Source organism: Mastigoproctus giganteus, chromosome 1, assembly GCF_048544385.1.
Source record: "Mastigoproctus giganteus isolate SK-2022 chromosome 1, ASM4854438v1, whole genome shotgun sequence".
Lineage (NCBI taxonomy): Eukaryota > Metazoa > Arthropoda > Arachnida > Uropygi > Thelyphonidae > Mastigoproctus > Mastigoproctus giganteus.
The window spans coordinates 34,529,859-34,546,375 of NC_143575.1; the positions used below are offsets into that span (position 1 = coordinate 34,529,859).

The window sequence follows — 16,517 nt, forward strand, 5'->3', positions numbered from 1 at the left end:
AATGAAAACATTTACTTATTGATTAATGAGAGGAGACCAAGCTTATTGGAAGCCTTGATATCAATTTCTCTGAATAGAATTACATTTAACCTTAATCTTTTTATGGTTTTGATTAAGTTAAGTGGGATGAAATTAATGATTTTTCATTACAGCTCAAGGTTGCTTTATTGCATGAAGATATATTACCAGAGATTTCTCTGTTAGCCGAAATCTGGAGTGGGTCGATACATTAGTGTATTAGTGGTGATTCTTAGCTTTTCTTCAACTATGCATGTCACCCTTTGTGAATTGGGGACACATTTGCACATCTCCAGTCCATGGAGATCTCCCCTGAGTCCAAGGAAGCTTTCATAATTATGGTTAAGGGTTTGCTTTGGAGAACTTTAAAGCTATAGGGCTTTATTAAATGTTCTGTAAAGTTATAATCTTAGTAATTAACTGAAAAGGAGACAACTATATTTACTTTTCACCTCTCTTAATCACAGAAAAAGAAAAAAAAATACATGTGAAATGTAATACACTGTGTACATTAACTAATTTGTGTATTTATGGAGTTGTATCCAAAACAGTTGATGTAGAATACTTATTTAAATTTCCTCTTGTATTTCTTGTCTGTGAATAGAACTGCAGTGTTATCAAAATTGTTAACAAATTCTACACTTACCACATTGGTAAGTGTAGAATGGTGTGTCTGAATTATCTGACCTTCTATGCTGTACATATTTTTCATGCCCTTTCAATATAGAATAGTCTAGAGTCATCAGGGAGCCTATATGACTCTCTGATGTAGGTTCCTTTGCAGTCTTGTAAATTGGAACTCTGGATTGTTAGCTGGATGTTAAACTGCTTCAGATTGGATGAGCACTTTGTATTACGTACTGACCTCATGTTTTCTGGCATTTTTTTTTTTTTTTGGCTATTTCCCTCGCTGCTGCTGCTGCTGCTGCTTGGTAAGTTGCAAATGGTTCTTGAATGGTTCTCTTTGGTTGGAAGCATCTATTGTTTTCTTGGTGATATGAAGGCTAGCATGGCTAGCCTTCATTAAATGTGATACTGTACAATAGGAACTGTTGTAGAGTATCACCTTTATACAGGGTGTCTCAAAAATATTGGTACAAACTTTTAGGGGAGGTAGGTAACATCTAAAGCAGGCGTTGGCAACAGCCGGCCCGCGGGCCACATCCGGCCTACGACGATGTTGAATCCGGCCCCCTCGGTAAATGCATAAATATAGAAAATCCATACCTGACTACACTCGCTGTAAACGTTCGGCTTAATTCGGTTCAGTTGGGAATCGCGGCCAGTATACAACAGTAACCAAGTGATTCTACGCAGCGTCAAAGAGTTATTTCCTAATTATTATTGTAGCATCGATCGAACGAAGTTCCTTTGGGTTTGACTTCTTATTGAAAAAAATAATATTGGTGCGAGATATTTTATGTTTTATGCCTTTTCTAATTATTACAATTTTTAATTTAATATAATTTATAGCCCATAAAATGAGCCAATTAAAAAAAAAGAAAAATTGATGCCAAATGCCGCATTTTCAATGATAATTGGACATTCAGATATTTTTTTTAAAAATACATTAATAATTTGGTAATTCAAGTAATATAACATTTTTTAGGTTCTGATTTTTTTTATTAAATCGTTCAATCTATTCCGGCCCGCATCATGATGCGAAAATTTCATTCGGCCCGCATCATGATACGAAAATTTTATTCGGCCCGCTGACGAAAAAAGTTGCCCACCCCTGATCTAAAGGAATGTGAATCGCATAGGAACCCATAACCGGAAACATCACCGTAAGTCAGTACATGGCGCTGTTCATCAGTTCGCGAGAGGGAAAATTTCTGGTTTACTCATTCAAGCAGTAGTCACCGCACGAAGAGCATGCATCGATATACGAACTGTGAGCTGGCAGACATGCACCTAGTGTATGGATTAGCAGAGGGCCCACACAGTGTGCACCCCCATGTGGCACAACATCGCTTTGCAATAAATGTGTGGGCAGGTATGGTCGGTGACTGCTTAGTCGGCCCATACCTGTTACCATCGTGCAAGAACTCCGCTAAATATCTTATCTTTCTTGAATAAGTTCTACCAGGGTTACTTGACGATGTTCCAGCAAATGTGAGACACAACATTTGGTTTCAACATGACGGGGTGCCTGCCCATTATGGAAGGTGTGTTCGTGACTATTTGAACAGGCATTTTGGGCATCGATGGATTGGCCGTGGTGGACCCGTTGCCTCACCTGATTTATCGAGCCTTGATTTCTTTCTGTGGGGGGCCCCTCAAATCTATCATGTATGAATCGCCTGTGGAGATGGAAATGGATCTCGTGGCGAGACTCGTCTGCACTGCTGCTGCTACTGTCAAAGAAACTCTGGGTGTGTTCGACCGTGTCCGCCAATCCATGCTGCGTCGGTGTCACGCATGCATTGCATCTGTTGTAACATCATGAAATGCATCCATCTCATACTCCATTGTTAAAATTATGTCAAATAAATGTTTGCCACTAATTACTGTCTTGTGTCATTTCTGCTTCTTGTGCCTCTGCTACTACTTTCCCATGACGTTTCCGGTTATGGGTTCCTATGCGATTCACATTCCTTTAGACATTACCTACCTCCCCTAAACGTTTGTACCAATATTTTTGAGACACCCTGTATATCCAAATGGCCCTTAAAATTTATGACTTGAGAATGACTATTTTAATTGCAAAAGGATGATAGCTTTAGCTAAGCACGAGGCCTGTATTTGTAGATTTTTTCTAGATAGTCATCTGTTTCTCAGGGTTTTCTAGGTAAGCTGATATCTCAGGAGATGGGGTCATTTTGTTTTCTACCTCCTTTTTGAATTTCATGGCTGGATGAAAGGTGCTGGGGGGACACTGAAGGATGTATTTAATTCTTTAATATTATGGCTACAGATGGTTGTGAAGTCATCAACTTATCATCCCCAGAACTTTAGCTTGGAAGGTTGTTTTTTAAGGAGTTTTCAAGAGGTGCGGAACTTATCAGGTATGTTTTATTAGGTTTCAGGGTATTTAAAATTAATTATTATTATTTAACTGTTTATTTCATTATTCTGTGTAACATTAGCTTTTTTATCTTTAACAAGCTTCAACACTGTCATATGTTTGTAAATTAAGTTGACCCCTTACCCTATTAAAATACCTTAATTTTAGCTTATGTCTAATGGTAGGATGTGACGAGGCTTTCGAATTTAGTGCATTAGGTCCTCTTCAGTGTAATTAAGTCATTGGTTTACTTGATAAACTAACTGAATTATACACATAATATAAGAGTGTTTTATTACATAATTAATCTATGGATAATTGTTATGTATTGGTCTTCTCAAATTACATTAATAAGTATATTTTTCCATCCCCACTAAAGACATTTAATGAATGGCCTTTTCATTAGACCTATGTAATACTGGTATAAAGAGCATGGAAATGAATAGCAATATAATCACTTTTATTTGCATATTGAATTTGTTGACACCCCCCCCCCAAAGATCTACATATCAATCAACGTTAATGTGGAAAGCAGGTAATTGGATGCAGTGTATATAATTATTGTAATTATTTTTACTTTAACTTTAGTATATTGGAGTTTAAATCGAACATATAGCCATGAGTGCCGGAGGATAAGTGGTGCATGTGGGAATAAATTTTTTGCTCACCAAATTTTTTATTACATGCAATATCTTATATTTCAATAAATTAATGAAAATATTAAAAATTGTGTATTACTTCAAAATCCAAATGTGGTGCACTTGCCCCATGGTGCTAGCACCCATGCATATAGTTATCTATTTATTGTAAAGTTAGCTGATGTTACTCTGATTTTTTATGTAGTAAAATTGGCTTATACACTCATTTGAAAACAAAACTAATTTTGTTATCATTCTATATTATTATGTTTTGATTATTTAATGTTTAAATGTATTATAATGGCATTAGGAATTGCTAGTGGGTTATCTTATAAATATACTTAACCAAAATTTTACTTATACTATATATTATATTATATGCATGTAGTCAATAAAAATTGCCTATATATATAATGTAGTTAAAATTATATATGTATACATTGAACTTTTATATTTTATATTATTTCTTTCTAGAATGGGTATATTCTTATATTCAAAGCACAATATTTCTGCAAATGAGATTCGAAGTTATCTTCAGTATTCTAGAATAGATCTTTCAGATATCAGGATATCACAGGTCAGACATTCAGAATTATATTTCGATAATTATATGTTCTTTATTAATGTAACTTATATATTTATGTTATTTATATACACCTAATTCTGTTTTTGCACGAACTTTTTTTACACGAATTTTGTTTAACACGAATTCAAAATAAATATTTCATTCTCTTTTTACGCGAGTCATTTTGATTTAACACGATTTCTATGAATTTTTTTTTGCCTAAATTCTAAGAAATTTTTTTTTTATTTGTGGCATATTAGTATCATTTCTATATTACACGCATCAATAGATTGGATAACTGCTAGTGTTTGCGTTTTGAAACGCGTGCTTTTGCTTACCAATGTTTACGTCTAGGTATCTATGAATCATCAACGTTTTTATTAATTTTGTGCACATCTACGGTATTCGTGCATTGTATCTTCAGCAGACATGTAGTAGTAAGCTCTATTTCAAAGTGAAAGAATCTTTAGTGAAATTTGTGCACATATAAATTTATTAATTTTGCCGATAGTCAATAAATTGTAAGTTTACAAAATTTTCATACCTTTTTTTATTAATTATAACCGAGATATTTTTCGGTAGCCCTTATATAATGTCGAATAATTCGCCTATTACCAAAATGAAAAGGAAAGCGATTTCTTTGGAACTTAAAATTCAAATTTTAGATCGTCTTGCAACTGGACAAGGGGCTACGTCTGTAGGAAGGCATTTTGGTGTACATGAAGCTACCGTAAGAACTATTAAGAAAAATGAAGCTGCAATTAGGAAGTCGGTATGTTCTGGAACAAAAGTAAGTGTTAATTCATCATCATATACAAGAGATATTGTCAAGGAAAAAATGGAAAAGGCCCTGGTAATGTGGATAGAAGATCAGTCACAAAAAAGAGTACCAGTAGATGGAAATGCCATCAAGCAAACAGCACTAAGAATTTACAGACAGATTAAAGAAAAGGAGCCAAGCACTTCATCTCAGTTAAACAGAAAGTATGAATTTTCTGCGAGTACAGGTTGGATGACAGGGTTTCTTAAAAGGAATGCTCTTCATAATATAAAAATTAAAGGTGAACCTGCATCTGCAGATGAATTGGCTGCTAAAGTATTCCCGCAGGAACTTGCAAAAATTATTGAAGATGGAGGATACACTCCTGATCAAGTGTGGAATGCAGATGAAACTGGTTTCTTCTGGAAACGAATGCCGAACAGAACGTATGTAGCCAAATCGCAGAAAACTGCTGGTGGTTTTAAGGTAGCTAAGGATCGTGTGACCTTATTATTTTCCTCCAACGCTTCAGGAGATCGTATGTTGAAACCACTGCTGGTAAATCAAGCCCTAAACCCACGTTCAATGAAAGGTGTAGATATCAATAAATTGCCTGTTCACTGGATGGCAAACAAGAAGGCCTGGGTGACCACTACTATTTTTACAGAATGGTTCAACAAATGTTTCGTCCCAGAAGTCAGACGTTATATGAATTTGAAAGGTCTCGAATTTAAAGTTCTTCTGATTCTTGACAATGCACCCGGCCATCCTGTCTTGGAACACCCAAATGTACAAATTTTATTTCTGCCACCTAATACTACATCTTTGATACAACCGCTAGACCAAGGTATAATTGCGACAATTAAAACATATTACGTAAAACGAACATTCCAACACATTTTGGACAAACTGAATGATGAAACACTAACAGTCATTGATGTGTGGAAGAAATTCTCAATTATGGATTGTATCAATCAAGTTGGATTAGCGTTAACTGAATTAAAACCAGCAACTTTAAATGCGTGTTGGAAAGCGGTTTGGCCACAATGTGTAAAAAGCAAAGATCCCATCATCCCTAATACGACCGAATTTCCCAACATCATTACAATGGCACACAAAATTGGTGGAGAAGGATTCGATGATCTATCGTTTGAAGATATTGATGAATTGTTAACCGACAAAGCCCTAAGCGAAGATGAAATATTAGAGGTTGTCCTTGGGACTCCTTATCCCACAGAACGTAGTGATAATGAAGAAAATGATCCTGTTCTAAATGCAGATTTAATAAAAGAAGGTCTGGAACTGGCTAGAAAATTAGGTAATCATTTTGTCAAACATGACCCTAATGAGGAACGCGCTCGGAAGTTTCAACGCGAACTGAAGTTGTTGACAGCCTCTTACAGAGAATTATATAACGGACTAACCAAAACACGAACACAACGATTAATAACTGAATTCGTTCGTAAAACCGGTGAAACATCAGCACCAGAGGAGATTCGTGCTGATTTTGCTGAAGAGATCACAGAAAGAATTTCATTAATAGAGGAAGAAGACGATGTCCACAACATTTCTAGTGATGGCAGTGATATTCCAGTCGTACGCAAACGTATGCGCCGTTTATTATCAGAAAGTGGAAAATGAATAAAATCTTGTTATATGTAAAACAGATTTTTTTGTTCATGAAGAATTTTTTTTCATTTCATATGCATACAAATTTATTTTAGTACGTTTTAATTACATATTATTACATGTGTATTTTGTTGAAATAAAATAATAAGCTTAAAACGAATATTTTATGTGTTTTTTTTTTAATTATTTTTAATGATTTTTTTAGATCCGGAACCAATCTTCTTTTCTTTCATAAATACAATGTCTTTTTTTACACGAATTTTTTTTACACGAATTTTTTTTACACGTATTTTTCAGGAACGTATCTATCGTGTAAAAACAGAATTAGGTGTATATGCTTCTAAAAATTAGGGTGAAAATTAGCTGGTATACAAAATTAGGTTGCATATATTTTTTAAAAATAACTATTGTAGTTATGAATATAGTATTGTATTAATGAGAAAGGTAAAAAGATTTCTACCCCAAACTTTAAATGCTTATAGTCTGATTTCTAAGGTATTCCTTGCTTAGGGTTTTAGATATTTTATTTTGAAACCAGTTTTTCACACTTTCTCATTAATATAATGCTATATTCATAACTACAATAGTATATTTTTAAAAAATATATGCAACTTAATTTTGTATACTAGCCAATTTTCACCCTAATTTTTAGAAGCATATAACATGACTGCCAGTACAGATTTTTCATTGAATTATTTTTGTTTGTTTGTTTTCTGTTTAACAGAAATGTATTATGTTATACTTATTATTTAGAAATAAAATATCTTATTAAAAACTTTCAGTCTACCTGGGCAAATTATAATTAAATTTCAAAATGGTAGCGTTGAAAATGAAAATTGGTTGATATCCAAAACAGTGGAATGTAGAACTGAAAATTTGCATTCACTTGTTAAATAAATTAAACAAATGTAATTGTATTTTAGTATTACTTCTATTAACTGGTTTGCAGCAGTATTCTGTTTTTTAACATGAGTGGCAATTTTGCTTATTTCCATCCTTTAAATACTTACAGCATAGTCATTTGGAATATTACCCATCGATTTTTATCCTCTGCTCAGTGTATACTGTATGTGTTGTAAAAATAAATTAGCACTTTCATAGTGGCAGTAGCTTTAATTTATTTTAACACATTAACTACTGCAATGTTAAAGAAAAAGATTGATATGTGGTGGTGGTGCCAAAACGTTTTTTATCAATGCTTTAACTACTGCAGTGTTAAATAAAAAAAAATAATGTATGACTTTTTTTTTTGTAATTATGATGTCTGACATTTGCACTTAAGCATTTATATGATGAAAATGGAAAAATCTTTTTTTTTTTTTTTTTTGAGACAAGCCTCATGTGTCACAAGGCCTACTTATAAAATATAATTTCTGGCCATGAGATGTGCTCCATGTCTCATACTGCTTGTTTCTTTTGTACCATACTGCATTTCTATAGTTGGTATGAGTTTTGTGAAGTTTCATCATCATCATCAGCCATTTTCAATCCACTGCAGGATGAAAGGCGCCTCCGTAGCCGGGTGGGAAGGAGCAGCAGTAGTGCGTAGCACACACTTCTTGATTAGACTGGGGTTCGAGCCCATCACCACCAAATACGGAGGATGAGGAAAGGTCAGGGAATGACCACCGCATATCCCGGAGCAATATGGCCTTAGTTGCTAATGCTCCTAAAAACCAAATAACAAACAAATAACAGCAGGATGAAAGCCTCTCCAGAAACTTTCCAGTTCCTTCTGCTTTGTGCAATGGCCATCCAGTTACTACCCACAAACTCATGAATTTGTGGGTAGTAACTGGATTCCAGTTACTACCCATAACTTCCAGATTTTCTTCTATCTCCTCGTGGGTACCATTCTGTTATTTTCTTAGTCCATCTGTTATAATGCCTTTGAGCTATGTGTCCTACCCAAGACCATTTTAGTTCTTTAGTTTTGATAAGAACGTCCTTTACTTGAGTTTGCTGCCTTATCCATGTGTTTCTCTTCTTATCTAACAGTCTGATTCCGAATATAATTCATTCCATTCTTTGCTGTGTAATTCTCAGCTTCTCTTTCATTCTTTTGGTGAGTGCCCAAGTTTCACTTCCATAAGTCATGGTGGGGAGTATACATTGGTTCATTATTATTTTACATTTCAGACAAATTGGGATATTGCGCCTCAGTATGTGATTATATTTCCTGAATGCTATCCATCCAAAATTTATTCTTCTCTTGACTTCCAGCCATTTATCAATATTACAGCTAATGACTTGCTCCAGATAAGTATATGACTTCACCTTTTTAATTACTGCTCCTTCACTCATTATATCCCTTTCTGTGGCATACTTGTTCATCATTACTTTTGTTTTAGCCATATTCATCTTAAGTCCAAAATCCTTACTAACTCTACATAAGCAATTAAGATTTTCCTCTAATTCTTTGTGATCAATGCTTATGACGACAATGTCATCTGCAAATCGTAAATGGTTTAGATACTCTCCATTCAAATTGAATCCTTTCTGTGACCAGTCTAATCTTCTGAAAGCTTCCTCAAGGGCAGCAGTAAACAACTTTGGAGATAGTGTCTCCTTGTCGAACTCCTTTCTCAATTTTAAATTTGCTACTGTCTTTGTCAAGTCTAATAAAGGAGGTAGCATTCTCATATATCATCTTAAATAAAGCATTCTTCAAAATCATAATATATGGGGTATCTATGCCTTGTCTTTCCAGTGCCCGAAACATTGCCTTATGCTGTATGGGGTCAAATGCCTTTTCATAATCCACAAATGTCAGGCATAATGGTATTTTATATTCATTTGCTTTCTCCATTAGCTGTGATATTACGTGAAGGTGATCCATAGTTGAGAATCTCGTCCTAAAGCCAGCTTGCTCTTTTGGTTGATTCTCATCAAGTATTCTTTCTAATCTGTTAGTAATGACCCTTGTGAACAACTTGTAGATGTTAGATAACAAGCTAATTGGTCTATAATTTGCAATTTCTGATTTATCTCTTTTCTTATGCAGCAAAACTATGATTGCATTATTCCACTCCTTAGCCATCACACCTTTTCTAATGCATTTTGTGAAGAGTCTTGCCAGTTTTTGTGTCATGTCTCTTCCACTCAATTTTAACAACTCCACAGTAACTTCATCTTCCCCCAGGGCTTTCTGATTCTTCATTTTCTTCAATGCATGTTCTACCTCATCAGGAAGGATATCGGGTATGTTGTATGTGTTACTAATTTGCGATCCATCTTCCCCACTGCTGGCATCATTCCCTTGCTCCGTGTATAATTCTCTTTAGCAGTCTTCTGCTATTTGAATTATGCCTTCTTTGCTATTTATAAGTACACCATCTATTCTTCAGTTTCGGTATCCTTTGTCTTTCTGTATTGCTGCTCATGGCTGCTGATTTGTTTTCCCTTAATGCTTGTTCTACTTTTCTTGTTAAATCTTCTTATGTCGTCTCTGAGTCTCTTTCTAATGGCTTTGCATAACTCAGTATACTTAATTTTCTCCTTGTCAGTGTTTATCTTGCTCTTCATTTGTTGTCTTCGGTTCATCATGACAAGTGTTTCTTGACAAATTTTTTCTTCTTGGGATTTCTTTTTACCTATAGGTTTCTTGGGCTTTATCACTTTCAGAAAGTTGTAATATTCTTCATTGATATCTTGGTCCTGAGCAGTCTGTAAAAACTCAAACTTTTTCTTAAGTTCCAGTACGTACTGCTTTTTCTCCTCTTCTGTTATCTTAAAGACCTTTGTATTATTTACTTGAGTCAGTTTTTTCCATTCCTTTCTTACATTTATATCAAGTGTGCATCTTACCATTCTGTGATCACTTCCAACATTTACCTTGTTCAGGACAGTAACATCATTCACGATATATCTTCTGTTAGTGAGGATGAAGTCGATTTCATTAGTTGTTAGGAAGTTTCATTAGAAAGTGGACATGGAAGAGCCCATTTGGGCTCTTCCATGTACACTTTCTGTTCACCCTTTTCTTGAAAAAAGCATTCATTACTGATATTCCTCGAGATTCTGCAAATTTTACAAGTCTTTCACCTCTTTCATTTCTTTCACCAATTCCAAAATTTCCTATAGTTCCCCTTTCTGTGCTATTTTGTCTCTTTCCAACCTTAGCATTGAAGTCCTCCATAATGATAGTGTAGTGGGTTTTCTGCTCATCTAGAAGATTCTCAATTTTGGTATACATTTCTTCAACCTCTTCATCATCATGGCTCGATGTTGGTGCATAAATCATTATAACCTTTACCTTGTACCTCTTAGAAATCCTGAGTAGTCTTGACACCTTTGGTGATGTACTTTTAAATTCCAAAATGTTGTTTTTTATATCTTTATGGACCAGAAAGCCAATTCCCCCTTCGCTCCTTTCACTGTTTCCATTAGTGTACAGCAGATTTCCACTTGATAAACTTATAAGTGATTCATTTCTTCTTCTTGTTTCAGCCAAACTAGATGATATTCCAATTCACATTTTCTTATTCCTTTTCCAGCTCTAATATTCTGTCTTCACCAATGAGCGATCTTACATTGTAACAGGCCAAGTTCGGTTTTTGTGCATGGCAGCCTGGTTGTACCTAGAGATTGTTAGCACCCTCTGCTTCCACTCTGATCCTCTCACTGCCATAAGAGGGGGAGTGAAAGCCGCTGGGAACTGAGGGCCATTTGTTTCATTGTGCTGTCATGTGCTGGTGGGTTTAGTCTTTTCCTCTTTACGCTGTGACCAGGCGTCTTAAAGAGAACCACTCTAACACGTTCGTTGCCACCTAAGTGATGTAACAGGGCTTACCATCAAGAAGGTGTGCTTGAGTGGATTTTAGGGAGGTAGGCCAACCGGACTTCTCCTAAATCTTCTGAAATAGAAAAATATTGGATCCATCAGTGTTTTAGACTGGGTGTGTGATAACACACAGAATGCCTGTTCCCCTCTAAGTTTCATAGTGTAATATATATTTAAGTATGTTAAATTATGAAGAAAAACAGTTCAATTGCAGTGTGGGATAACATTTGAGTTCCCAGGCCATCTACTTGAAACATCTAATGTGATATAATATCCAGCAAGAGCTGTAAGCATGTCTCAGAGTGCCAACTAACAAACAACTGAAGTATTTTGTTTTTGATGGGCTTCTGTTATAAGTATAAACAAAAAAAAAAAAAAAGTAACAATACATGGATAAGGTTTTTTATAAATACTTTTGTGGGGTGGTAATGTCATTTTTATTTTTAAAATTTTCTAATGTAAAAGTTTCGATGACTATGAATGCAACCATAATTTAAGTATTTAGTTAGGATTATAAATATTTTTATAAATTTTAAAATTTTCTCTTTGTTACATGAGGTTGTTGCTTATAAATTTGATATATTATGCTTTATTATATTTGCATTACCATATTTTTAAAACTTGTCATACTTTAAATTGGTTTCAAAGCATTTAAATTGTTTTGAAAGTATGGACTTATTGTCGTCTCATACTCAAGGATTTGGGTTGGTGATTTGATGTAATTTTGGGGTCTGCAGGCCACCGATTCCGTGGTCATTGATTCTGTCAAAAAGTGCAACAAATTCGTGTAAATTATTTGCATAGTTAATTCAACAGTGGAGAGTATCAGTATAGAAGTGTTCTACAAAACATCAGAGGTGATTCCTCCTTTTCCTTAACTAATTGAATTGATATATAATGTAGAATGTATTGAGCCATTGCAGCTCTGTCATCAATCAGTTAAACAAATCAAGAACAACCTAAAAGCAAACAATATTTAGACCTTAGTTACCATGCAGGTGAACACTCATCTAAGCCTAATAGCTGCTGACCGAAACTCTTCGAAACCTTTTTCCGCACTACACAACTACAGTAACATTATCAAAAAGCTACTAATTAACACCAGCAACAAGTGTGGCCTAATATAATCAATATATATATATTTTTTTTTTCCCATGTCCATAAATGAATTAGAACATGAACATAAAATTAACTTCTTTGAAAACATTGGTTGCAAAAGTTCTGGTGATGCCCAAGGACTTTTGTTACTTGTTCAGCAGGTTTTACGTATAAATGGAATTTTTAATTATCCAAAAATAAGTTACAAAACTGACTGAACGGTATTGAAAGTTTCAGCATGATTGACCACTGTTTTTAGACACTAAATATTTTTAGACTGGAGATTTTCCTGATCTGCCATGCACCCACTGACAGGTTAATTGTTACACTCATTTACTTCTCTGTGCAAATGTGGTTTCAGCTGTAATTAGTTGAAACTATTCACAATATCCATTTAGAGATATGCTGCCTTACATCAATATCTGGACACCTGCATATCAACAAATAACCTTTATTTACGGGAGAACCAATAATGTGTGCTGAAATTTTTAGCCCTTATGACAGCCTCTAGTCTCTGTAGAACTCTTCACTAGTTTTTTTTTTTTTTTTTTTGTAAATATTCTCCAGTATTTTTGGCCTTCAGAGAGGCAAACATTTCTGCTCTATTTTTTTGGGTGGTGTCTTCTCTCTCACACACACACACACACACACACACACACACACACACACACACACACACACACACACACACACCCCCAACAATCCAGTTCGTGGAGGTCAGGGCTCTCTGTGCTCTCCAGTCCAACTTTTTGATGCTCATATCCTCAAACCAGTCCAATACAACACAAACATTTTGTCATGGAGCGTTGTTCAGGTATGGGCTTTCCCCAGTGTACTGTCCCAGTTTAGGTATTGCATTATTGTCTAGGACTCTAGACTTCAGCATTCATTGTTTTGCCCAAAATAACTAATGTTCCCAGGCCAAACCATGAAAAACAGCCTTAAACCATCATGCTGCCTCCGCCAAACTTCATTACAATCTGGCAGGTAGCTTTCTCCAGGCCCCTGCCACACTGAGGCATGATTGTTCGACTGGTGGATTCATGCTGGATTCATTGTTAGACTGGTGGTATACAGTGACTCATCACTCCAAATCACAACTTTCTGTTGATTTATGGTCTAAGAATAGCAGGCCTTATGCCAAGCTAGATGGTGTCTGCCATTAGTTGGGGTGATTAATGGCTTGTGGATGGCTGCACTACCATGGTAAACCATATCATGCAGCATCTCGCACACTATTGGTGCTGATTTCCATCCCAATTGTCTTATTGAGGACCCACATGTGCTGCGGCAATGCTGACCTGTGTTCTGAACAGACAATTCTTTGCAGGGCTTTCTTGTCATGTTCTGTAAGCTGTGGAAGTTTTCCGAGTCAGTTGATAATGTTTCAGCATCAGTCTGCTTCCATTTGCAGATCACATCACAAATCGTTGACCTGGGGATCTTACTGCTATCAAAATATCACATGCAGACTCATTGCTTATGTGGCACCCTATTATCATTCTGTGCCGGAAGTCTGTTAACTCTATTGATTAAGGCAGCTTGCGTTCACAATCATACTGCTCTCTTCTCTTCTCCTTGAAGGCCTACAAGCATATTTATAGTTGTGTTTGACGTGTGGTTCTTTGGTAGTACATGACCAACTATCAACAGAGGGGTGTTCGAGTATTAATGGTAGGTCAGTGTATATGCAAATTATTCTTTTAAAAATATACATAATTATGTCAGTGTGTTCCATTAAGTTGAACATTAAAGACATATGAACATTCTCATACACTGGTGTGCAAAACTTAAGGACCAACACTATTTCTAAAGGTTACAACCACAAAATCTTTACTTAAGGTACTCTTTACTGATGAGAGTCAGCAGTCTCAGCAGCGATTCTGGATGTCAGCTAATCTGGCGAGAGGTTGGCACACGGTATCACCCTGCAAACATTACTGAAAGGGATCGATATAGCGGTCAAGGTGTTCTCATCTGGGGAGGCATTATCTTGGATGGATGTACACAACTCCAGATACTAGAAGGCAGTACTGTAACCGGTGCACACTACTGTACTGAGGTAATCCTTCCCCATGTGTGTCTGTTTCGAGGTGCCATTGGCTCCGAGTTCGTTTTTATGGATGATAAAGCTACACCCCATCGCACTGCAGCTGTGATATGCTTTTGGAAAGTGAGGACATTATTTGTATGGATTGACCTGCCCGTTCTGCCGATCTAAATCCCATTGAACACATATGGGACACTCTGGGGAGATGCCTAGCGCCACGTCTGGAGAGGATTCACCCATCAGAAAATGCTCACCAGCTGAAGATGGCGCTGACAGAGGAACGGATGACGTTACTGCAAGAACTTATCAACAACATTGCTCTAAGTATGGACAGGCGGTGCAAAGCCTGCATCAACATTAGGGGTAGCCATATCTCCTGCTGAGGACCACCTCTTCCCTTTGTTCCACCTTTGGCAGTGATGCATCTGTATCATGGCAGCCAGTGCTATGTTGCCATTTTTGAATAACGTCCCACTGTACCTCACGAGGTTCCTTTGGTATGCTTTTCCCATATTCAGGCCACTCCTATGAGAAGCTACAGGTGAAAACCTGACTGGTTCTTAAATTTTGCACACCAGTGTATGTCTTCATAGTGTTGCACAGTATTTTTATCTTCTCTGTCTTTTTGATAAACTATTTGCAGAACAATTCTTTCTTTCTTTCACCATGATGACTTCAGTCTTGAAATAAAAATATTTCCTCAGGATCCTGTAAATCTTATATAGACAAGGGTTCTAAATAGGTGGTACGATGGGCAGATCACAACAAAAATTCCACATTCTACTCGTGCTGTAATATCTCCTCATGTAGCGTAAATTTAGTTTGGAAAATAGACTGTAAACCCAAGTCCTGAATAGGTGGAATAATTTGATTTGATTGGTGGTTATCTTGTTTCGTGATGGGGGATTAAAATAAAAATACCCACCATTAGTATGCATTAGGAGCTCTTCACATGTAGTGCAAATTTGGTTTGAATGGAACTCTAAACACAAGAGTTCTTAACAGGTAAAACTTATTTGAGTGATGGCCTTTTTATTTTGAGAAGCCAGATATAAGGAAAAAAATAGAAATAAAGCATTCCATCAAGATACCTTGGATTCCTTCAAAAATACTGTAAATTTGGTCTGAATTAGACTGTAAATATGAGAGTTGTAAACAGAGAATGGCAGCCTACATCTTGTTTTAAAATAGCAGATTGGATCAAAATATCTCTATCAGATTAAAATTCAAACCAAATTAAAAAGTATTAGAGCAGAATATATAGAGCATCACATTTAAGTAGTAATGGTTCACAAGTGTTGTAAATTTGGATCAGAGTATAAACACAAAAGCTGTTTAGGTTAGGATCACATACAACATGCACACACACACAAACATGATGTTCTCATAAGCCCACCTTTGGGAAGTATGCCAATAAAATTGTAGACTGTTAATGATAGTGGTGTTATTTGTCTAATGCTAGTCTCATTTAAACCACATTCACTGCATTTAAATTCAGTTCTTATGAAAAAGTTTGGTAGACAGAATAACTTGTTTAAGACAGCTAATACTTAGCGTCAATCTCTCATAATATAAAACTGTTACAATGAACTTTCTCAGCATTACACTAACAGCACACAATAATATATTTCTCCTAAGAGAGGTATTTTCTACTTATTAGTAATGTAGTGCTACCTCCAAGATGACTGTTTTTCTGCTTTTTTGTAACTTCATTGGTGGGAGGGTGGCACCCATCAGTGAAGAACCTGCTACAGTAATCTAGTTTTTGGCTTAACTCACATTATGAGAAGTGTCAAAAGATTTATAAATTCAAACATTGAATTTATAGATCTTTTTTGATTTTGTGCAATGTAAACATAAGTAAAAGATTGTTTATGACAGTCTTAATACTTGGTATTGGTAATGAGATATCAAAAAGCACCTGAATGTGGTGATGGAAGCACCTGATGATGGAATTACATAACTAATA

At 35.7% G+C, this 16,517-nt stretch overlaps 1 protein-coding gene across 3 annotated transcripts in view; it reads left to right on the plus strand.

The window, feature by feature from the left end:
• LOC150090697 (sorting nexin-13-like) overlaps nt 1–16,517 on the plus strand; it is a 372,237-nt gene that overhangs the window by 45,360 nt on the left and 310,360 nt on the right. For all 3 annotated transcript variants that reach the window (XM_090372320.1, XM_090372326.1, XM_090372330.1), the window contains exon 3: nt 4,138–4,240. In XM_090372320.1, the coding sequence (XP_090228446.1) occupies nt 4,138–4,240 (103 nt within the window). The remainder of the gene's footprint in view (nt 1–4,137; nt 4,241–16,517) is intronic.